The sequence below is a fragment of the Lichenostomus cassidix genome, chromosome 5 (assembly GCF_008360975.1).
Source record: "Lichenostomus cassidix isolate B80296 chromosome 5, HeHo_3.0, whole genome shotgun sequence".
Classification (NCBI taxonomy): Eukaryota; Metazoa; Chordata; class Aves; order Passeriformes; family Meliphagidae; genus Lichenostomus; species Lichenostomus cassidix.
Window position 1 is genome coordinate 890,619 of NC_139486.1, and position 23,347 is coordinate 913,965.

Genomic DNA, 23,347 nt, shown 5'->3' on the forward strand with positions numbered 1-23,347 from the left:
CCCCCAGGCAAGGGCTGTGCTCCTTTCTCTCTCTCCAGTGCTCTGCCAGCCTCTGATCCATTCAAAAACCCCAAACCAGTCAACACCTTGCCGAGGGAACAGAAAATAATGAGAAACCCCGCAGGTGTTCTTTTAGTTTTGAACAAGCCCTGCGACAAAACAATCAATCACCAGCTGATTTATCTGTTTATCTTCTCTCTCCAGACTTACAACCAAAGCCAGTGTAACAAGAGGAGTATCCACAAAGCCATTTCGGGCAACAAAACCCTTCATTTCTACCAGCACAGCCCACGGATGGTTCCAGAAGGCATCAACCCAAAAGTGCATAAAATGTTTATCACTGCTGAAAAACAGGAGCCAAGCAGCTCGAGGGTGCTTTCCAAAGAGAGGAGATGCAGCTCCCTGCAGCACAAATCTGCTCTCTGTTCCTGTGTCCCTGGTAAGAGGATTATGGTGTTTCTCTAAGCTGCCTGGTTCAGCACATCCAGCCTCCTCTCCTGGGGGCTCTGCAGGGTCACTCTGGCACCTCTGGCACTGCTCAGGCTCCTCAGCCTTTCCTTGGGCATCCTCACTGCTCTGGCCTGGCACAGCCACATCCTGAGTCAGGCATTTGTGCATTTTCCTTGGGAAAAAAAATTCATCTCAGGATCCCAAAATGGACTGGGGGGATTTCCCCTTAAATTTCCCGTAAACAGGGACACCTTCCCCAATCCCAGGGTGCTCCAAGCCCTGTCCAGCCTGACCTTTGGACTCCGTGGCTTTGTAAATGACAATAAACCAAAAATGCTTGAAACTGGAAGGATTTTGATGTAAGAAAAGGAGAAATCGAGGGTAGGATTTGTATAGATTGTGCAGACTGGAAAATCAGGAAAATTCTCTCTGAGGCTTTTTAGCTGATGCAGTTAAATGGCTCTGGGATGCTCAGGAAACTGAACACAAGAGAGGGAAAAATTGCTATATTTTATAAATATTTAAGAATTGGGATGCTCCATGTCCTTGTTAGTGCTTTCTGTAAAGACCAACAGCAACTTGGAGGAAAATTGGGAAAATTCTCTCTGAGGCTTTTTAGCTGATGCAGTTAAATGGCTCTGGGATGCTCAGGAAACTGAACATAGATAGGGAAAAAGAGCTCCATTTCATAAATATTTGAGAATTGTGATGCTCCAACTCCTTGTTAATCTTTTCTGTAAAGACCAACAGCAACTTCTTGAAAGAAGAAACTGGAAGCCTTGGGAAACTTCCTATTTCAGTGTCTGATTAAACAGCCACAACTGCTGCCAAACAATCACAGCACAGCATGCAATGAGAATAATCATTTTGGAGCATTTGTTGGCCTGTCCTAGAAAAGAGAAAGGAGCAGAGAGGGCATAAAGAAATCAATAATGCTGAGAATGTTCCTGCTGGGAGGGAGCAGCACTGCAGGGCTGGAATTACCAGGTGCCTTTTGTGTGAGCCACGTTTGCAGCTCCCCAGGGCTCTGAGTCACCACTGGGCCAGGAGGGGGCTGCTGACGGTGGCCAAGGTTGATTTGCCAAAAGTGGCCAGGGTTGAGTCCCCAGAGGTGGCCAGGATTGCTTGATTTGCCAAAAGTGGCCAGGATTGAGTCCCCAGAGGTGGCCAGGATTGCTTGATTTGCCAAAGGTGATCAGGTTTGAGTCCCTAGAGGTACCCAGGATTGCTTGATTTGCCAAAAGTGGCCAAGATTGAGTCCCCAGAGGTACCCAGGATTGCTTGATTTGCCAAAGGTGATCAGGGCTGAGTCCCCAAAAGGTGAGCAGAGTTGAGTAGCCCAGGATTGAGTTTCTCAAGGTGGCCAGGATTGATTTACTGAGGTGGCCAAGGTGGCTGTTGCCTTTTCCAGCCTAGAAATGAAACTCAGGATAATTTAGTCTAGGAGGTCACAGAAAAGTGGATCTTTCTTGGAGCCCCTGAGCACTGAGCACCCATCTTGTGCTGAATCCCCTTCAGTGCTGGGAGAACCAGGGGCTGCTGCTGATTTTAGTGGCACTCAGGATAAAGCTGAAAAAGAAGAGAAAGAAAGGGATTATTCCTTGTCTTGCATTCCCCCTCATTCCAGTGCCTGTTCCCACGTTAGGAAATGGGTGAAGCTGGCAGCAGTGAGCTGGGTGTGTTCTTATTTATCTCTGCTCTCACTTTCTCTCTGTTGTTGAGCTCCAGTTCATCCTCAGGTTTCTCCAGGGAGGAATTCTGTGCACAAACTGAGCTCTCACGGGCTGAAGTACCACAGGAATTGTTCTTGTTTTCTGGTTAAAATAAGTAAAACCATGGAATCATTTAGGTTGGAAAATCCCTCTGAGAGCATCAAGTCTAATCGTTCCCAGCACTGCCAAGGCCACCACTGCCCCATGTCCCCAAGTGCCACATCCACAGGGCTTTAAATCCCTCAGGAATGGGGACTGAACTCTGCCCTGGACAATCCTTTCCATGAGGAAATATTCTCTAACCTCCAACCTGAACCTCCTGGCTCCACCTGAGGCCATTTCTTCTTGTCCTGTTGCTTTTTACCTGTGAGAATATCTATTTCTTGTTCTCCTTAATTTGATCCAATTTCTATTAATTTCTCACCCCCCATCCACCTGAAAACCTCTTCCAGAAATGTTGTCTGTCAGTCCCAGAGTTTCTTGTGCTGCCCCATCATTAACTGTGTCCTTCAGTTTTCAGAGCTCTCCTTCAAAAAGTGCAGCAACAAGACCAAAAATCCCTTTCCTCCATAAACTTCTTGTATAATTTCTTGTATTTTAAGATTCTTTTCTCTCTCTGATTTTTGGGTTTTGTTTGGGTTTGGATTTTTTGAGAGTTTTCTAAAACGAGGAGCATATTAGTATTCTATATATATAGATTATATAATATAGATAATATAATATTAGTATTAGTTGTTCCTGGGAGCTGAATCTCATTTCAACCTATCAGTAATTTATTCTTCTTTTTGTCTTGATGAAATCTCATTTTCTTAATTCTCCTGCTGCTTCTCCACCATTCCTCTTCCCAGATGGATCAATTTTGAGTTGTCAATAACTGGGGGTTGTGTTTGATTTTACAGTTTCACATTATTTCTATAATTACTGGTTTTATCCTAACCATAATTGGTTTGGACTCACTTTTGGACTCACCTGCTTTAGTTTTTAGTCCTCTGTGGGGTTTTCATGCCTTTCCAGTTGCCCATAGCTATTTCTTGCTCTTTTCCCAGTTCAACAACACAGAAAATATGTTGGTTCTGGAGAAAAACAGGGCAAACACCGTGGCTGATGTGTCTGTATCTGCCAGGACATTGCCTCCCTAACTCCCAGTGTTCTGCAGGATAATTTCCCACGAGGGGAGAGGCTCAGTGGGTGCAGGATGTGGAAATTCCCAACCCTCATCCAAACAGCCTCCCTGAGGATGGGAATGTTCTCCTTGTGCTCTGATGGCAGCAGTTTGTCCAGATCTGCTCACACTTAGGAAATGTTCTGACAGCCCTAATCCTCGCTCTGCTCCCCAGCAGGACTCCCAGAGCTCTGGGAAAGGTCTGTTCCCAAACTGTGTCAGCTCCTGAGGGATTCCTGTTGCACCATGGCTCACCTGGCTGATATCACAGGATCATCTCGTCCCTGCTGTTCTCATCTGTTGCTCTCAGCCTTCCTGGATGGCAGCAGATCCTCAGAGCAGGGAATGGACACATTCCTGAGGCTGCCAGGGGTGCCCAGGGTGGGATTGGGGTGTCTGGGCAGGGCCAGGAGCTGCTCTGGATCATCCCTTCCCACTCAGACATTCCATGATTCTAAAGGCTTCTCAGGGAATTGTCCTTCTTTTCCTTTTCCTTCAGGTCTCTATCTCCTCTCCCAGGTCCTTCATCTGGACATTATCTCTGAAGGAATGTGACATCTCCTACACTTGAGGCAAAAATACTTTATAGCAGTGTTGATTTTCTGTGGTATTTTTTTTAATGGTGGCCTTAAAAACTTCAGTGTTGGTTCATTTTTGCAGTTTTTTTCTGAGCAGGACTCTGGACTCTCAGGGTTTGGTCTCACCCTGTGCAGACACAGCTCCTGGCAGCTGGAACTTGAGAGGATTGAGAGACCCAGGCTGATTCCTCTTTTTCTTAATTCCCAAAATCTGGGCTGCAGATTCATCCCAAATCTGTCTGCAGAGACACTGACAAATTACCTTAATTGTTTCTCTCCAAGCTTTGCACATCTGGCCTGAAAACAATCACATTCTCAACACTGATTTTTGGAATCCCTTCCCACCCAGGGCTGTTTTGAGGGATCTGGCATTATTTGGGATAGTGATTTACACCTGCCTGTCTCTCTGTAACTTTATATGATGTATTTCCCCAAAGCAGCTTTTTAACAGCTATTTATCCATATAAGACATTAACCCTGCTTGGATATTTGTCCCTGGCTTCAGATTCTGTGCAGCTGGGTTTGGTTGTGGCACAGAGAAAATGTTTTTATTTTTTTTGTTATGATAAAATTCTTTTATTCTGTGCATCCTTTTTCCTAAAGGAGGTAACATTTTCCTGTTCTTGTTTTCCCCCCACAGGCCAAAAGCAAACAAACTCCCACGAGAGCTGGTCCTTGTCACCTGAGGAGTTTGAAATCTGGGACAGACTCTACAGGATTAAGGAAAGTGATGGAATAAAGGAGCCACTGTTGCCTCGAGTTCAGTTTGAAACCTTGGAAAACCTGGAGGAAACATCGGTGAGTTCAATGGAAAGTTTCCTTTGACATGAGGCCTGAAGGATGCTGTAAATAACAGAGTTAACTCTGGGTTTTAAGGAATTCTGTTATAAAAATGCCTTTTTGGGATTTACATGTGGGGTTTTGAGGTTAAGAATTCAGCAATCAGGTGTTTGATCTCAGTGGGTCTTTGAGGTTAAGTCTGGAAGTTAAAAGTCAGGTCTGTAAATTAAAAATACATTAAGAAGTCTCAGTGTCCATCAAGTTCTGCTCCTGTTTTTAAGAATCCCTTGCAGGATGCTGTGTTCACAGAATCCCAGGATGGTTTGGGATTAAAGGGATCTTAACTCCATCTCATTCCAGCCCTGCCATGGCCAGGGACACCTGGGCACCTTCCCACCTTGCTCCTGATGTTCCTATTTCAGACCAGACTTAACCTGTGTGACAATATTTAAATACATCCCTGCATTTCGCTGTTTATTGTCCCTGGCAGAGGAGTTGTGCTGAACCATTTCCTGATGAAAATCCCTTTTCCCACCCTGATTTCCCCTGCAGAAGCCCCAGGAGGGAGCAGCTCGGCTGCTCTCCTTGTCTGAGTGGAGCATTTGGCAGAATCAGCCTCTCCCCACATCCCTGGTGGATCACTCAGATCGTTGTCACCTCTTCATCAGTGCCATGGAAATGATGGAGCTCATGAGGCATCAGGTAAGGGTTTCCTTTGGCTGCCTCTGAACTGGACTGAATGCAACAATTAGAATAGTTAAATTAGAATACAATTAGAACTGGACTGAATGCCACAATTAGAATAGTTAAACTAGAATACAATTAGAACTGGACTGAATGAAACAATTAGAATAGCTAAATAAGAATATTTATATAGATATAAAATATATCTATATAATATCTATAATATTCTATCTACATATCTATATTATATCTATCTATATAATATCTATGTTATAGACATTATATAGATATATAGATAATATATATATTAGATAATGTATAGATAGAATATTAGAACAGTTAAATAAAAATGAGAATTAAAATTGTGGAATTAATTACGTGGATTTATTCTTGTTTCTAAATGGCTCCCACTGGTATCCTGAGATTCCTAATGTTTTCCACAGAAACTGCTTGAAAAAAAAGTTTCTCTACACAGGGGGGATAAAAACCCCACCCTTAAATCAGTCTCTTTTTTATGGATTCAGTAAAAAAATACCAGTTTTGACAGAAAGATCTCAAATACCAGAACCCCCTATGGCAAGGAGCAAAGCCCCCAAGAGGGATAGCAGAGCTGTTCCAGGAATTGGGAATACTTTTGTATTGTGTGTACATCAAAGTCATCCCAAAAAAAAGTGCTGCAGGACCCCATTGCATGTGTTAGGGGTTTATGTTCTGAACCTTTTTGGGTTGTTTCCTTTGAGCTAAAAAGCCAATTGTTGCTAAGAATTAAGGGCTAAGAGGAGCTAAGCCAAACAAACGAGGATGGAAACCATTTGGGAGATTGGAATTCTGTTTGCTGGCAGGGCTGGGTAGCAGAAATCCTCATGGAAAGCACAAGAAATGGGTCTAGAGGTGCAGGGAGGCTTCAGTGCTTCACCACACTGCTTTCCCCTCCAGCTGAGCTCCCCAAATATTGCCTTTCAGCACGGGGAAGTTTTTTTAGGTCATCAGAATGTGTTGCTAAGCTGCCAGAGTTCCCTGAATAACACCAGGACTAATGGAGGAAGAGAATGGAGACATTGTCGTTGTGCTCCTTGCTGGGAGGGTGTGAGAGGGAGGTTGGGAAGAGCTCAGCTCAGCTTCTCCATCCCACCAGAGCCATTGCTGACCTCTCTGAGGTTGGGAAGAGCTCAGCTCAGCTTCTCCATCCCACCAGAGCCATTGCTGACCTCTCTGAGGTTGGGAAGAGCTCAGATCAGCTTCTCCATCCCACCAGAGCCATTGCTGACCTCTCTGAGGTTGGGAAGAGCTCAGCTCAGCTTCTCCATCCCACCAGAGCCATTGCTGACCTCTCTGAGGTTGGGAAGAGCTCAGCTCAGCTTCTCCATCCCACCAGAGACGTTGCTGACCTCTCTGAGGTTGGGAAGAGCTCAGATCAGCTTCTCCATCCCACCAGAGCCATTGCTGACCTCTCTGAGGGGGCAAGGACAGCTGCAGAGGGCAGGGATGGGCAGGGGAAGGAAGTCAGGGGGCAGGGAAATGATTCCAAAGTAGAAGATACCCCCTGAGCCTCCTTTTCTCCAGGCTGAGCTCCACTTGTGCTCCACTGAGGAGTTCAGCTGGATTGGCTTCCAGCACCTTCCTCCAGGGTCAGAGGTGGAGATGCAGAACTTTCTCCTCTGTCACAGGATTAATCCTGGATGTCCCTGGTGTGCCCAAGGTGCCTCCCTGGAGCACAAGAGGTGACACAAGGCTCAGCATTCTCCCTTTGGATCCTCCTAGGGAGAAACAAAGCACTTGGCAGTGCTGGAATCAGCAGTTTTAGACTCCTGAGCTCCTTGGGCTCTTTTCTTACACCAAACCCATTGGCCTCAGTGCAAGGACACCCAAACTGCACCAAAATTGTGCCACAGACAGGGAGGATGCAGCATTTCCTGATCTGATCTGTCAGCTCTGACACTGAGTGTTACTAACATTCCATGGAGTCATCCTTGCCTTCCCCAAAAGGCACTGAGTATTCCCAGCACAAGGTGTGTTCCACTGGAATTCACCAAAATGTTCCCCTGGAGAAGGGAAGGATCCAGGGAGAGCTCAGAGCTCCTGCCAGGGCCTGAAGGAACTCCAGGAGAGCTGCAGAGGGACTGGGGACAAGGGCTGGAGGGACAGGACACAGGGAATGGCTTCCCAGTGCCAGAGGGCAGGGAGAGATGGGAGATTGGGAATTGGGAATTCCTGGCTGGGATGGAATTCCCAGAGAAGCTGTGGCTGCCCCTGGATCCCTGGAAGTGTCCAAGGCCAGGCTGGACATTGGGGTTGGAGCAGCCTGGGACAGTGGGAGGTGTCCCTGGATAGGATTTAGGGTTCTTTCCAAACATTCCAGGATTCTCTGCTGGAATTCTGTCCATGGGTTGCTGTGCATCCAGGCTCCTGCTATAAATATTCCATGGCTAAATACACCCAGCTGATCTGGCTGACGTTCATTTACAGCACTTAATTAACAGAGGGAATTAACACCAATACAGGTCAAAGCTCTTTCCTTAAATACCTGGGAGAGTGAACCTCTCTTGATGATTTTCTTACTGGGGGATGAAATGTAAAATCAGGCAAATTGTTATTTTACTACGAATAGCAAAATAATCTGGAAGTTTCTGATGAGTTATTTCTTGAGCAGAATTTCATTCAGAGATTTGTCATGACTTTAATATGAGGCAGCACAAGAGGCATTTTGTGTGGGGTTTTGGGAGTTTTTTGTTAAAGAAATTCACTGATCTGTGGCTTTCCTTTCCTTGCATTCATTCAGCAATTCAAGAAATTCGTATTTTGTATAACAGCTTAAAAAAGCCAATTTAAAGGCTTTTTTTTTAAACAGATGAAGTGAAAACGGTTGGCAAAAAAACATACCACATTTATATGCTCTTAAAATCTTCGAGCAGAAGTTGAAAAGAAAATGAAAAAAGTCAAAGAAGCCCCAAAAATGACCCCTGGAAAAGACACATCCAGCAAAGCCTTTAATGCCCCTGGGGCTTTATTGCTACAGCAACGCCTGCAGGGCAGATGGGGAGATTTACTCCCTGGGGGATTTTTGGTGCAACATGGCAACAAATCAACCTGTCCTTCTGCAAAATAATTCAATCTCTTTTAGGCTTTTTTTTTTGCAAATTAAACTGTGCTGTTTGGAAATAAGGTCGGGCAGAGTAATCCTTTTTGGGGGGATGAGACTTGTCCAGGTTTCTGAGCAGAATAGGGAAGTCTAAGCACTTTGTTTTTCCTTAGGAGATGAGGAATCTTTCATTTTAGTGCCCAGAGTGACTCTGGATCTTCCCCATTTCCAAGCTGGCAGTGTGAGCTCACAGCCTATCGCAGGAAATACAAAATAAATCAACAAATCTTTGGGGTTTGGCTCAGTTTTTCACCCTCTGACCCCAAACACTTTAGGAGGGAAACATCTTCCAAGCCCAGGGTGAAGCTGGATTCACTGGCTCTGAAATCACCTCTCATTTATCATCTGCTCAGGGTTGATTTCTGCCTCAGGAGATCCTCCAGATGAACTCCCTGACAGCAGGGAGAACTGCCCAGGACACTCTGCAATCCCACTGAACCTGAAAACGCTTCCCATGCTTTTGGGAGTTTTCAGTCAGACGTGCTTTGGGGGGAAAATGTGGTGTTTGCAGCCAGCTGGCACTTTTTGCTCAGGAGACCCTGAATGCAGAGTTAAAAATGGTTCAGCTAAGGACAATGGAATAGTTTTATTTGGTTTTTTGGTTTTTTTTTTTTTTTTTACACTCTCATGGCCAGTAAATTCTCTCTGATTGAAATCCTCTTCTGGGATGTGTCAAGACTTCTGATTGCAGAGAAGGTGGAAGGGGCTGAGGTTGGTTTTGGAGGGTGAGGTGCCCAAAATCTCAGCTCTCCAGTAGTTCTTTTGAATCGATTCTTCTGATCTGCTTGCCAAATTTTTTGAGTCCAAGCATTAATTGAGGCAGGGACACCTAGCACTGTCCCAGGCTGCTCCAAGCCTGCCAGGGATCCAGGGGCAGCCAGAGCTTCTCTGGGCTCCCTAATTTATTTCCTATGTTGGACATTCACCTCTTCATCCCCATAATGATGCCTGTTCCCATATTTGCCATGTCACACCCTGGATTTTGTAATAATCTTTATTTTAGGGATCTTACACTGTTTTTATTGGGCAGCTGAAAGGCAAACCAAACAGAATTAGCAGATTCATCACTAATGGGATACTGTTAGGAAGAATTAAAATGGTTTTTCTAGAAGGAAATTTGGGTTTCTGTGTCTCTCAGGCTTCTTCTGTGACTCAACTAAATACATTTTTAAAGATCACCTCATGCAAGACACTTAAACTTCCCAAAAAAAGTTTTTGACAGTGACTCTTCTCCCAAAGTGTGTTCTGGAAACTGATCAATGAGGGAACAGGGATTGATTATTCTGCTCATTAACCAATTCCTGGAAGGGATAAATGAGTAAAGAGCTGTTCTGAGCTGAGGAAGGAGAGCAAGGCACCAGATTTGGGAGTGCTTTGGGAAAGGGATCATTTGTACTGCAGCTAAACAGGATTTGGGGAAAAGGAAGTAAAAGATGCTCAGAAAGAACTCCTAGAATCACAGAATGGCTTGGGTTGGAAAGGAGTTAAAGTTGTTCCAACCCCTGGAGGAGAAGGGGAATGAGGGTGGCTGGGAGGGATTGAGGAGCAGAATCTCCTTGTCCACAATCCCAAAGGGAGAAATTCTGCATGGTTTCACTCAGGCTTTCAATTGAAGAAATTTTAATTGGTAAAATCCACATTGTAGCTGTCTACAGACTTATCTTTAATTTCCAAATGGCAAAATCACTGTGGTTTCATCAGGTAGATGAATCTTGCCTTGAATCTTGAATTTGGGATGAAAATGTTCATCCAGAGCAGCTTATGAGGAGAGAGGAGGTAATTTCCATTTTGGTACTTGAGGCCTTAAATTGAAATCTGGGAAACAGAATGTGTATAATAAATGAGTATAATTACACACATATTTATATACTAAAAATGAAAATTTCGATGTGCCAAGTTTACTTTCCTGGTTTTGTTTTCTGTGTTTATCTTGTATTTTTACAATGAATCAGTAACTGCAGGCAGGGCCATTGATTGGGTGCAATAATCCCAGTGAGATGCTGTTTTCCTGCTCCTGACCTATTTTCTGAGGAGCTGGTACACCCTGGAACTCTCTGGGCTGGAGGGGAGCTGAGCAGGTAATTTAAGGTTCCACGAGTTGGGCACGTTCAGGCCAAAATGTGATAATTACAAATGTGCCCTTTCACTGGCTGGGACACAGCAGCTTGTTTGGGAGAAAGTGTTTGCAGTGGCCAAGGGAAGTGGGGCAGTTATATAAGGCTGGGTAAGCCCGAAATCAGGTTACTGAGCTTTGTCCTACATGCTAAATTTGGCTGCTGGCTGCTCCTGCAGCTCCAGCACTGCCAGCCTGGGGGGCTGAGTGACTCTGGGCAGAACTGGGGGACAGGGAGGGGGCTGGGGCCATTCCTGGGGCAGAATCCCACAATGGTTTGGGTTAAAGAGACCTTAAATCCCACCCAGTGCCACCCCAGCCATGGCAGGGACACCTTCCACTGTCCCAGGCTGCTCCAAGCCCAATGTCCAACCTGGCCTTGGACACTGCCAGGGATCCAGGGGCACCACAGCTTCTATGGGCAACTTGATTTAGTTGGGGGTTTGTAGGTTTTGGCGTTAAAGTTTGATTGCTTTTAGGGTTTGTAGGGTTTGGTGGTTGTAGTTTGAACAGTTTAGGGTTTGTAGGTCTTGAGGGTTGTAGTTTGATTGGGTTTGGGTTTGGAGGTTTTGGGGATTGTAGTTTGATTGGGTTTGGGTTTGTGGGGTTTAGGGGAATTTAGTTTGGGTTTGGAGGTTTTGGAGGTTGTAGTGTCGTTTGGGTTTGTGGAGTTTGGGGATTGTAGATTGGTTGGGTTTGAGTTTGCAGGTTTTAGGGGCTGTAATTGGATGGGGTTTGCAGGTTTTGGGGATTGTAGTTTGATTTGGTTTGGGTTTACAGGTTTTAGGGGCTGTAATTTGATTGGGTTTGGAGGTTTTGGGGATTGTAGTTTGGGTTTGGAGATTTTGGGGATTGTAGTGTGATTGGGTTTGGAGGTTTTGGGGGGTGTAGTTTGAGTTTTGGGGTTGTATTTGGATTGGTTTTGGGATGCAGGACAACATTAGGCCAAGCCTGATCAGCACTGAGCTCTCAGAACCGTGTGGGGTGGGCAGGGGCAGCACCTCCTGTTTCACTAATGTTCAGTGGTTTGGCAGCTAATTAATCCTTAATCCATTTGATTTCTGCCTTGTTTGTGTAATGCTGAAAAGCCTGAATGGAGTTGTTGTGCTCAGGCAGTTGTTCCTTAGACAAACCCAAACAGACTCTTCTCGGCCCCATTACCTCATCACCCCAATATTCTCTGCTCAGGTGACACCTGGGGGGTGAGTTGGACCCAAACTTGGGGTTTCTTTGGATATCTTGACAAGTGGATGCCCTAAGCATCAGCATCTGTGTGAAATTGGTGTTGAAATGATAATTAATGACAAAATCTGGTAATCCTGCACAGTTTGCTTTGCCTGCTGCAACCAGAGAGGCTCCTCAGCCCTGTTGGGGTTAATCAATCCTCAAATTCCTGGAAGGTGGCTTTGGGTCCTGCTTTCAGGAATACCTTCAGACAAGCCAACCTCTTACTGTGCAAGTCATTTTTCTCACCTTCTATTCTATAAAGATACCTTGTTTCATTTCTGGATTAAGGAATCCAGGGATTCACCTGCCTGAACTGCCAAAAATTAATTGTTCCTTCTGTTCAGATCCTATATGTCTGTTGTGCTTTTCCCACGTGTTGGTTGCCTTTGGAACAGGAGGTTTATAGATATCCATGGAAAATTAATTGAGAGTCTGTGGGAAGTTCTTTAGGAGAACAAAGCCTTTGTCCTGTATCTGAAGCCCTGCTGTGAGCAGCCCTGGGGTGTCTGTGGTAACCTCTGCCCTGTCTGTCCCCAGGGAGAGTGCAGCTATGGCCAGGAGCTCCAGCCTCACTTACACATGGAAGATGTGAACATTCCAGGCAATGGAAGACATCTCTCCATGGCCAAACCCCCCTGGGATCAGAGAGGTCACTGCTCCAGGAAAAAACTGGCAAAATGGAAAATAAAGCCATTCCTACCTGATACAGATGATAATGAGAGTGAACTCTTCACCACCTTCAAAACATCCAAAGGCAAGGCTGCCAGAAGAGCTGCTGGGTTCAGTGTGGAAGAGCCTGTGCTGCCTCAGGATCCTTTGGCTTCTCCCTCAGGAACAAAGCTTGCTCTGGCTGGACAGACTGACCCAGGCAGTGACAAGGACGAGGGGCTGGAGGTGACATTTGACCTGAATGCATTTGTGGAGCTGTGTGACAGCAGTGATGGCACTGAACCCCCTGCCAGCCCTGCAGGGACAGCCTGTGCACCCCTGGGGAGAATCCCCACGGATTTGGGGTTCAACACATCCCCTGTGGCCAAGGATTTGTTCTATCTCCCTGAATCCTGCAGGGATTCAGTCACATTTGTGGGACAATCCCAGGAGCCTCCTGGGCTGCAACAAGCATTTTCCCAGGTGCAAAGGCTTTTATCCCAGTCCCCTCCCTCTGGGAATAAACTGGAGGATTTTGAGAGCATGATGAGCAAGGAAGGAACAGCATCATCTCCTTCCCCAAAAGTTCTCTCTGATGGTCATTCAGAGGCACTGCAGGACAAAGTCTCCCCTGCATCCCCAAAAGCTGATCCTTCACTGCTGCCCCTGGAAAATCCCAAACTGACAGTCCTCAGGGAATCCTGTGCCTTAAGTTTGTCCAAAACAGATCCTGTCCAAAATCCCTGTTTGTCCAAACCTGTGTCATCTCCCAAGGCTGCTGTGGCTGAAGAGGAGCAGCTCTGGGATGACAGCTTTGATGGCCTGTTTGACCCTGAGGAACTCACAGAAATCCCAAACAACGTTCCCACCCCAAACCACCCCCTGGCAGATCCTTCGAAGGAGCCTTTTGTTGCCAAGCACCCAGGAGAGGCTGCCCTGGAGCAGCAGGCTGTGGTTCCTGGGGAGGAGCAGAGCATCCATCTGTTTGAAGATGAGGCTGGGGAGGACAGGCTGTCCGTGGGCACTGAGCCTCCAGCTGGGAGTGTCCCTGGCAGGGGTGGGGACCCAGAGGGGTGCTGTGTGAACCCTAAATCCATGGGAACTTCGGGAATGGCCCAGCAGTGCCTGGAGAACGATGATCCCTACGACTGCTCCCAGGAATTGTTCTCCATCACCTTCGACCTGGGCTTCTCCATCGAGGACAGTGGGGATGATGAACCCTCTGAGGAGCCCAGCAATGGTAACTCCAAGCTGAACAGTGCCTTGGGCAGTGCTCCAGGGGCTGAGCCCACTGAGGAGGCAGAAATATCCCTGAGGGATGACTCCAGGCTGGAAACATCACCAGGATGGGACTGCAGCAGGCTCCAGAGGAGGGATGTGTCCACCCCGCTGTCATCCCGGGCTGGGAGTGGCAGGGGAGGGACAGAGGGAGCTCGTGGGGGCAGCAGGAGGGGAAGGGAAGCACCTGAACCTTTGCCTTCAGCACTTGTGACCCCAACGAGCAGCAAGGGTGGGAATGGCAAAGCTGTCAACAGAATTCCTAGGAAAGTCTTCTCTAATGCCAGGGAGGAAATTCCAGAGGTGCCTCATGTAGATCAAATCCAAAAAATCCCACAGAGGCAGAACTTTGGGAGATCAGCTGTGGATTCCCCTTTGGGAAGGACAGAAAGCCTGGAAAACACCAACCTCCATGGATCCTGTGTGTCTCCTGCAGGAGGTAGGGATTTTGGTGGGACAGCTGTCAATGCCTTCGTGTCTAGGAAATGGATCCAGTTTGGTTTTATGGGAAGGGTGAAAGGAAGAGGAATGATGGCTGTAAGGCTGGAAGCTGGGTCCATGAGGGGACATTCCCTGTGTCCTGTCCCTCCAGCCCTTGTCCCCAGTCCCTCTCCAGCTCTCCTGGAGCTCCTTCAGGCCCTGGCAGGAGCTCTGAGCTCTCCCTGGATCCTTCCCTTCTCCAGGGGAACATTCCCAGCTCTCCCAGCCCTGCAGCAGCTCCAGGCCCCACTCTGCTCTCAGAGGGATTCATGTCCCAAAGTGCTGCCCCAGCTCTGACTTGCTCAACTTCTAACCCTTCTTCTCTTGGTTTCCTCTCTCCCTTCCCTTTTTGTGCCTCTGTGCTGCCTGGGGTAATCACTTCCCCCTGAGACTCTCCAGGGCAGCAGGACTTATTGTCCGTCCCAGCTGGAGATTATCTCTTTTGATTACCAAGGCTGGAGGGAACAATATTTGCCCTGCAGATCAATAAATAATCTCCTTTGGAGGTACTTTTCTGAGAGAGGCAGGGTGTGATTGCTCAGTTAGAACAAAATTGTGTTGGGAGCTGCAGTTCTGGTGAATGTTGTTCGCTCTGTTTGCTGCAGGAGCCAGCAGTGACAGTGAGGAAGAGATCGTTTTCCAGAGGAAAAACAGGATCAAAAAGAATGTTTTGAAGTCTCCTGATGTGAGTCTTAGAGAAAGAAAATAGACAAGAGCAGCAAAATGATGATTTAAACAGCAAAACACAAACGCTCTGTGCACTGATGTTCATTGCTGTTCCCACAGGGGATGGAGGAGAGTGAACAGGAGTCTCCAGCTCGGCTCAGCAGGAAACGCCGGCGACCTCTGCATGTGGTCAGTGGTGAAATGGGGGAGAAAGGATGGAAACTCAGCCCTGCTTTCCTCCAGCTGCTCCCCAGGGGCTCCTGAGATCACAGAATCCAGAATGGTTTGGGCTGGAAGGACCTTAAATCCCATTTAATCCCACCCCAGCCATGGCAGGGACACCTTCCACTGTCCCAGGCTGCTCCAAGCCCCAGTGTCCAGCCTGGCCTTGGACACTGCCAGGGATCCAGGGGCTTTGATGTCTCTGGAGTTGTTGTTTGGCAGTGAAATACTGTAGCAAACAGGAAGGGTAAAATTACCTTCCTGCTACAAAGCTTTGAACAAAAAAAAAGTAAATTCATGTCACATTTGACCTGATTTTTCCTGCAAATCCTCTTTTTCTGTCCTGTCAGTGGAAGGTGTCTCTGCCCATGGCAGGGGTGGGATTGGAGGGGATTTAAGTTCCCTTCCCACCCAAACCAGACTGGGATTGAGTGACTTCAGTGGAATTACTCCTTACAGTGCTGTTGCTCACTCTGTTCTCTGTTCCCAGTCAGACACATCCAGTGAGGACAGTGGGGATTTCCAGCCCAGCGGGAGCAAAATCCCAGCAGGAGCCAAACGCCAGAGGGTCAGGAGCAGCTGGACATCCAAGGTGGGTGACATTGTGACATTCCTGGCACCCTGAATTCCTGTTGGGGACAGCTGGAATGAGAATTCCAGGAGGGCTGAGGCTCCACAGCAGCTCATGGCAAATTTTGGAGCTGAAATTTTGGAATGCTGGGGAAAGATCTGCATTGCCTGGGTGAGGAGGAGTCAGCCCTGGGAGCTCAGGGTCCAGAAATAATAATAATAATAATAATAAAAATAATAACCATGATCATTTCTGGACTGGTCAATCATATGAGTGATCCCTACCCTAATGGCCTCACCTCTGCACATTTAAGGCAGCAATTGTCCCTCAACCCCAAATCTTAAATCTCAGCTCAGTGTTTAACACCTCAGCAGGAACAGATGGAGGAGAGGAGGCAAGGCCAGAATTATTGGAGCTAAAAAAGCTCTTAAATATTCATAGCTGTGGTTCCACTGGGCAGAAATTGCCTTACCCAGAGCTCCAGGGTGCAGTGTGTTGGATATTTTTTAGTATTTTAACAATAATCTTCATTATTAAGATTTCCCTGTGGTATCAATGTTTTATGTTCTGCAGCACAAAGAACGAGGTGGAGTAAAATCCATTTTTCAGTTGTATTTCAACATCTTTTTTCATGTGAGACCAAAAGGAAGAAACTGGCAATAGCATTGAGAGCTCTGTTCTGTAAACAGGTGACTCCAGTGCATTCCAAATAATCAAATCTGCTTGGGAAAAGGAATTTATTAATAATTCCTGTCATTTGGGATTATGGAGTGGTGTAAGCAAAGAATTAAAAGGCTTAGGACAATATGAGAATCAGGGATGCAGCACAAGATGCCTGAGAATTCCAGGAACTAAAGTCAGATTTACAGCTCTGTGCTTTTGATTCCAGATGTTTTGAAGGCAAACAAACCATTCCCTTGGAGTCATGGAGATACATCATTATTTTGGGGCTGTTTTTTCTGTCTTACTTTAGCATTTTATGGCTGAAATTATAGGAGAAAAATCAGCTTAATATAGAGGATCTCAGACAAAACATCTTCCTTGATGAGAGAACTTGTTTTGTTTCCATGTTTAACCTTGGGAATGTTTTGCTGCCTGGTTTTGATGGAATTCTGATGGAATTCCTGCACTGCAGTCCCACGGGAAGTGCCTCATCTCCCCTGGAATGAGCTGCACCATCTGAGGGATTCATTGTTTGATGAATCCTAAATCCTCAGCAGAAAAGGGTGGAGTCTGCCTGAAATTCCTGCTGGATGGACTTGGGTCTGGAGGAATCCAGCACTCCCAAACCAAACCAGATGTTTGAAAGCACATAAAACCAACAAAACTGGATTTCTAAGTTACAAAGTGCATTACAAAATGCATTGGTTTTGGGCAGCTTTGTGTTGGGAGCTCAGCCTGTGCTCTTCCCTGGCCCAGCAGATGGGTTCTGTTCCCAAGAATTCCTGTGGGATCCAAGCCATGGAGGGGCTCAGAGGTTAATTAGAGCCCAGGTGCTAATTGGGCTGCTGTGTGCTGTGTTCAGGCTGCAGGCAGGCAGTTCCTGGAGGAGGAGGCTGAGCTGTCCCAGCTGGATGCTGAGGGAATCTCCTCGGATGAGAGCGATGGGGATGAGCTGAGCTCCTCCCTGGCTCAGTTCCTCAACGATGAGGGGGAGATCACCCAGGCCCTGAACGGTGAGAGGGGAACTGGGGGGGATTTGGGATCCCTGGGGATCCCTGGGATGGGATAATGGGATGGGATAATGGGATGGGATAATGGGATGGGATAATGGGATGGGAGATGGGATGGGATAATGGGGATGGGATGGGATGGGATAATGGGGATGGGATGGGATGGGATGGGATGGGATGGGATGGGATGGGATGGGCATGGCCAGGGCAACTGGCAGTGATCTCCCCTGGGCTCAGGAGCTGCTGCTGCCTTGGCACCCAGAGCTCTGCCTGCCTGGAAAACCTCCTGAGGGAATGGCTGGAGCTGAGCCAGGGAGGGTCAGGTTGGATTTCTGTCCCCCAGAGGGTGCTGGCACTGCCCAGGGAATGGGCACAGCCTGAGGCTGCCAGGGATGCACAGGGTGGGTTGTTGGGGGTCTGGGCAGGGCAGGGGTTGGGATGATCCCTGTGAGTCCTTCCAGCTCAGGATATTCTGGGATTTTGTGGCAGCTTTCCTGACACAAGCTGGGCTCACTTAGAATCATGGAATGGTTTGGGTTGGAAGGAGCTTAAATCCCACCCAGTGCCACCCCAGCCATGGCAGGGACACCTCCCACTGTCCCAAGCTGCTCCAAGCCCAATGTCCAGCCTGGCCTTGGACACTGCCAGGGATCCAGGGGCACCACAGCTTCTCTGGGAATTCCATCCCAGCCAGGAATTCCCAATTCCCAATCTCCCATTCATCTCTGCCCTCCTTCATCTCAAAACCTCAGGTCTGTGCTTTGGGATTTGCAGAGATGTCTGGAGAACTGCAGGTTTTTGCTTTGGGAAATAACAGATTTTGGGGAAATGATAAAGGAATGGCTGAATATGAAAAACACAGTGTAACAGCTATGAATTAAAAATTCCATCTGCACTAATCCTGTGCTTTTTTTCTCTTGTTTGAACTCAGACACCGAGATGAGAGCAGTTTACCTGAGCTCCGTGCGCAGCCCTGCCCTGGGCAGCAGATACAGAATGGTGCATCGGCACTTCAACCCCTCAGCCGTTTTCTCCCAGGTGGGAAGGGCAGCAGCTGCTCTGCTCGGGGAGTTCCCTTTGTGTGAGACCACACTGAGTGCTTGGCCTGCTTTGAAATGCATTTACAGCCTGGTTTTGGGTAAATTGGAAGTTCTGATAGAAAACTTCAGAACTTGCAAAAGAGGAGGATCCAGGGAGAGCTCAGAGCTCCTGCCAGGGCCTGAAGGAGCTCCAGGAGAGCTGCAGAGGGACTGGGGACAAGGGCTGGAGGGACAGGACACAGGGAATGGCTTCCCACTGGGAAAGGGGAGATTTAAATGGGATTTTGGGCAGGAATGAGGGTGGGGAAGAGCTGGGATGGAATTCCCAGAGAAGCTGTGGTGCCCCTGGATCCCTGGCAGTGTCCAAGGCCAGGCTGGACATTGGGGTTGGAGCAGCCTGGGACAGTGGGAGGTGTCCCTGCCATGGCTGGGTGGCACTGGGTGGGATTTAAGCTCCTTAGCCCCCAGGATTTTTGTCTGGGGAGGGCTGACTCAGCCAAATCCCTTATGGAGAGGAGCAGCAAAACCACTGCTGCTTCCCAAAATTTCCTGGGTCTGTTTTTCCTCCAGATTCCCGAGCAAGACACAGCCTATGCTGAGGACAGTTTCTGTGTGGGAGATGAGGAAGAAGAAGCCCTCAGTGAGCACAGTGAGGAGGAAGTTGGTGTGGATTTTGACCTCCTGGCCAGCGAGGCTCCCAGCAGTGGCAGCAAGCAGTACCTGACCCGCCGCAGGAAGAGGCTGCAGCAGGCAGGGCTGGCAGGAACTCACCCTGCCCTGGGGCAGAGGAGAAAACCATCCCGAATTGTTGTGCTCAGCGACTCCAGCGAGGAGGAGATGGGAGGCAGCAGGGAGAAGCCCATGGAACACACAGCAGGGCAGGGCAAGGGGGAGCTCCCCAAAGCTCTGCCCTCAGCTCCCCCTGCACAGCACAGGGCTGGGGAAGCCACAGCTCCTCAGGAGAGGCTGCTGGGCTGGGAAGATTCAGCGTCTGGGCTGCTGGATTTGCCCCCAGAGCAGCCAGGCAGGAGCACATCCTTGCCCCCAGCTGGCTCTGGCTGCAGGAACACAGAGCTGCAGGCTCCTGCTGAGGTCAGTGCTCAGGGGAACCAGGGAGCTTCCTCTGGGAAAGAATTCCTGTGGCAGGGCTATGCTGAGGGCTGGCAGCAGCAGGAGTCAGGGAATCAGGGAGTCATGGGTGGTTTGGGTGGGAAGGGATGTTAAAGCCCATCCAGTTCCACCCCTGCCAGGGACTGGGACACCTTCCAGAGACCAGGCTGCTCCAGCCTGGCCTTGAACACTTCCAGGGATGAGGCATCTCCCTTTCCTCTGCTGCCAGATGCTTTTGTACTCCCAGGGAAACCTGGAGTATCTCAGCAGTCAGCAAATAAAAACTGGGAATTAGATTCTCCCTTGGGCCTGACAGTTGTGGAGGAACATGGATCTGTGTGGAGCAGCAGTGTCCACTGATTCCTTGGGTTTGCAGTTACAAAATCCTGGTTCAGTGGCTGAAATTCAGTCCTTTCAGCACCTCCCTGAGGTTGGCTTCCTGATCTCTCTCACTTCCCAACCTGATTTCTGTCCTTTCGGGATGCAGGTTTTGTTGAACTTCTCAGTGAAAGCTGCTGCTTTTGTCACTCAAACTCTGGGATAATCAGCTCAGCTCAGTGGGGAGACTGATAGAGGGATTAATGTGTCAGTCTGATCTGAAAGTGTTGATAAATACTGCAAAACATCCTTTTATTCATTTGCTTTAAAAACCCCCCAATCTCTGATTTCCAACACTCACAGGTGGAAAGCTCTTCGAAGCAGCCCTGCAGGAGCAGCTCAGCCCCTGCAGCCCCCAGCCCCTCCTCAGCCCCTGCAGCCCCCAGCCCCTCCTCAGCCCCTGCAGCCCCCAGCCCCTCCTCAGCCCCAGCTGGGACTCTCCACAGCCCCGAGGAGCAAAGCTCTTCCCTGTGCATCCTGGCTGCCAGCAGGGAGATCTGCTCGGGGGCTGAGGTGATCTCGTGCCTCAAGGCTGAGCACAGGCTGAGGGTTCAGGTCTGTGCCCTGGGCAGTGACTACATCGTCAGCACTCGCCTGGCTGTGGAAAGGCTGCTCCTGTCCGAGCTGCAGAGCCCTGGGAACAGGAAGAAACTCAGCCTGAAGCTGCAGCGGCTGCAGGGAACCTTCGAGAGGATCTGTGTGATTGTGGAGACAGACAGGGTCAGAGCAGGTGGGTGTGCTGGCTGGGCACAGGGAGTGCTGGCAGGGCACAGGGAGTGGATTCCCACTGCCAGAGGGCAGGGATGGATGGGATTTTGGGAATTCCTGGCTAGGAGGGTGGGAAGGGCTGGGATGGAATTCGCAGAGAAGCTGTGGCTGCCCCTGGATCCCTGGCAGTGTCCAAGGCCAGGTTGGACATTGGGGCTTGGTGGGAGGTGTCCCTTCCCACTGGGTGGGATTTAAGGTCCTTTCCAACCCAAACCAGTCTGGGATTCTGTGACAGTGATGCCTTAATAATTTCGGGTTTTTTTTTCTCCTCACCTATCTGTAACTCGGTGTAGCTCTGTGCTCTCACAGAATGCCGAACACCTCTGTTCCCAACACATTAACCAAACAAAGCTCTCTGGATAGAGACTCAAGGACAGATTCGTTACCCTAGGGCTGAAAATATGGAACCAGCAATGGGAAGGGGGAAGCAGAGCCTGGGGTGATCAATAGCATCACCTGAAGGGCTGATTGGAGAATTAGGGACCAACATGCTAACAGGACAGAACTGATCAAAGGTGAAGAGCTCCTGACCCTGAGTCCATTTGGGTGTTTTCCCTGAGGGGACTTTGCTTGCTGAATGTACCTTGAAGGCTTTGAATCAATCTGTCTGCTTTTATACTCCTAGTTGTTTTGGCCTCTGTTCCAGCTAGCCTGGTTTGGCCATCAATAGGAACAAGCACAGTCTTACCCATGCAGAGACATTTGTTTTAATCCAAAAATCCAAACTCTGCAATGAAATGATTCACTGTCTATTCCCAGCCCATCCAGACAGTAACAGAGGTGTTGCTTTTCCTTTCTCCCACTCCTCAGGAGAAACATCCCGGTTTTTCCAGAGGACTCAGTACTACGATGGAGTGCTGTCAGCCCTGGTCCAGGCTGGAATAAGGATCCTCTTCAGCTCCTGCCAGAAGGAAACTGCAGCTCTGCTCAAGGAGCTGGCTGTGCTGGAGCACAGGAAGGGCTGTGCCATCCAAGTGCCAACGGAGCCAGAGGGACACCGGAGGGACATCCTCAACTTCTACCTCAGCATTCCCAACCTCAGCTACTCAGCTGCTCTGCACCTCTGCCACTCCTTTGGCTCTGTGACAGACGTGGCCAACAGGTAACAGCAGCACAGGGTGTGCCAGGGGCTCCTGCTGCGGCTGGGGAGAGCCTTCCTGCCCCTTCCTGCCCCTTTCTGCTGGGATAGCTGCTCAGGGAATCCCTTCCTGCCCCTTCCTGCTGGGATAGCTGCTCAGGGAATTCCTTCCTGCCGGGATAGCTGCTCAGGGAATTCCTTCCTGCCGGGATAGCTGCTCAGGGAATTCCTTCCTGCCGGGATAGCTGCTCAGGGAATTCCTTCCTGCCGGGATAGCTGCTCAGGGAATTCCTTCCTGCCGGGATAGCTGCTCAGGGAATCCCTTCCTGCCCCGTCCTGCTGGGATAGCTGCTCAGGGAATCCCTTCCTGCTAGGATAGCTGCTCAGGGAATCCCTTCCTGCACCTTCCTGCTGGGATAGCTGCTCAGGGAGAGCCTTTCCTACCATCTCCCAGCAGCTCTCCTTTCCCATCTCAGCTCTTTCCCCGTTCCAGTCTCTCCCAGCTGAGCAGCCCAAGGCACTGATGCCAATTCTGCTTCCCTCTCCTCTTCCTGGCATTCCCTGTTTTCAGTGCTGAGCCCTGGGACACCGTTGGGGGGTCACTGCCAGAGCTCCTGGCTCTGCCCCATCCCGGGTGGTGTATCCAGGGCTCCAGGGCTCCCTCCCTCTCCCTCTCTTGCAGCTCCATCCCGGCGCTGGCAGCAGGAGCACGGCTGAGCCACCGCCAGGCCGAGGAGCTCCATCGCTTCCTGCGCCACCACTTCGACCCGGAGCTGCTGCCTCAGCCCCTGCCGGCCAAGGGCAAGAGCTGAGCTCGGCCTGCCGGGCCCTGCACTGCACTTTACCCGTTGCGATGGGCTGTAAATATGTAAATAAACTCTTGTCAGAGCTCAGCGTGTGGGCATTGCCCGAGGCTGGGTGTCCCCAGGCTCCCCCCGGGCCGGGGGAGGGCACAGCTCTGGGGGTCAGCATCCCAAAATTCCTGTAAAAACCACAATCATGGCTCGAGTAACTGGGCAAAGCAAAGCTGGGGGGTGATGAGGAGCCCGGCAGCAGTGCCCTTCAGTGCAGCACCGAGGTTCAAAGGGGAATTTCCTGATTCCCCGGTCCCGGACACGGCTGGGGCTGCCCGAGGTCTCTGCTGCTGCCTCTGCCCAGGCTCGGGTGCCTCATCCCTCTGCAGCCTCTGCTGCCACGCCGTGGCTGCCTGGAAAAGCAGCGGGATCGCTATTCCCACCCTTTCGGGCAGCAGTGCTTCCCAGGAGGAGGGACAGGGAGAAATCAACTCCCTGGGACAGGAGCTGTCCTGGGCAGCTGAGCTCAGCCATTCCTGTCTGCCCTGCTCAGGTGAGATTCCACCTGCAGAGCTGCCCTGGGGACAGAGCAGGACACGGAGCTGCTGGAGAGTCCAGAGAGATCCATGGAGCTGCTCTGGAGCCAGGCTGGGAGAGCTGGGAATGTTCCCCTGGAGAAGGGAAGGATCCAGGGAGAACTCAGAGCTCCTGCCAGGGCCTGAAGGAGCTCCAGGAGAGCTGGAGAGGGACTGGGGACAAGGGCTGGAGGGACAGGACACAGGGAATGGCTTCCCAG

The 23,347-nt window shown here is 49.3% G+C and overlaps 1 protein-coding gene across 1 annotated transcript in view; it reads left to right on the top strand.

Annotated features, from left to right (window-relative positions):
- The window catches only part of FANCM (FA complementation group M), a 51,801-nt gene extending 29,151 nt beyond the window's left edge, over nt 1-22,650 (top strand). The window contains exons 11-23 of the mRNA XM_085060876.1: nt 205-439; nt 4,543-4,700; nt 5,235-5,384; nt 12,383-14,210; nt 14,857-14,936; nt 15,038-15,106; nt 15,630-15,731; nt 17,236-17,386; nt 18,315-18,421; nt 18,994-19,515; nt 20,215-20,641; nt 21,490-21,781; nt 22,440-22,650. Of these exons, the coding sequence (XP_084917002.1) occupies nt 205-439; nt 4,543-4,700; nt 5,235-5,384; nt 12,383-14,210; nt 14,857-14,936; nt 15,038-15,106; nt 15,630-15,731; nt 17,236-17,386; nt 18,315-18,421; nt 18,994-19,515; nt 20,215-20,641; nt 21,490-21,781; nt 22,440-22,569 (4,251 nt within the window). The 3' untranslated portion in view covers nt 22,570-22,650. The remainder of the gene's footprint in view (nt 1-204; nt 440-4,542; nt 4,701-5,234; nt 5,385-12,382; nt 14,211-14,856; nt 14,937-15,037; nt 15,107-15,629; nt 15,732-17,235; nt 17,387-18,314; nt 18,422-18,993; nt 19,516-20,214; nt 20,642-21,489; nt 21,782-22,439) is intronic.
- Nucleotides 22,651-23,347: the final 697 nt, after the last annotated feature.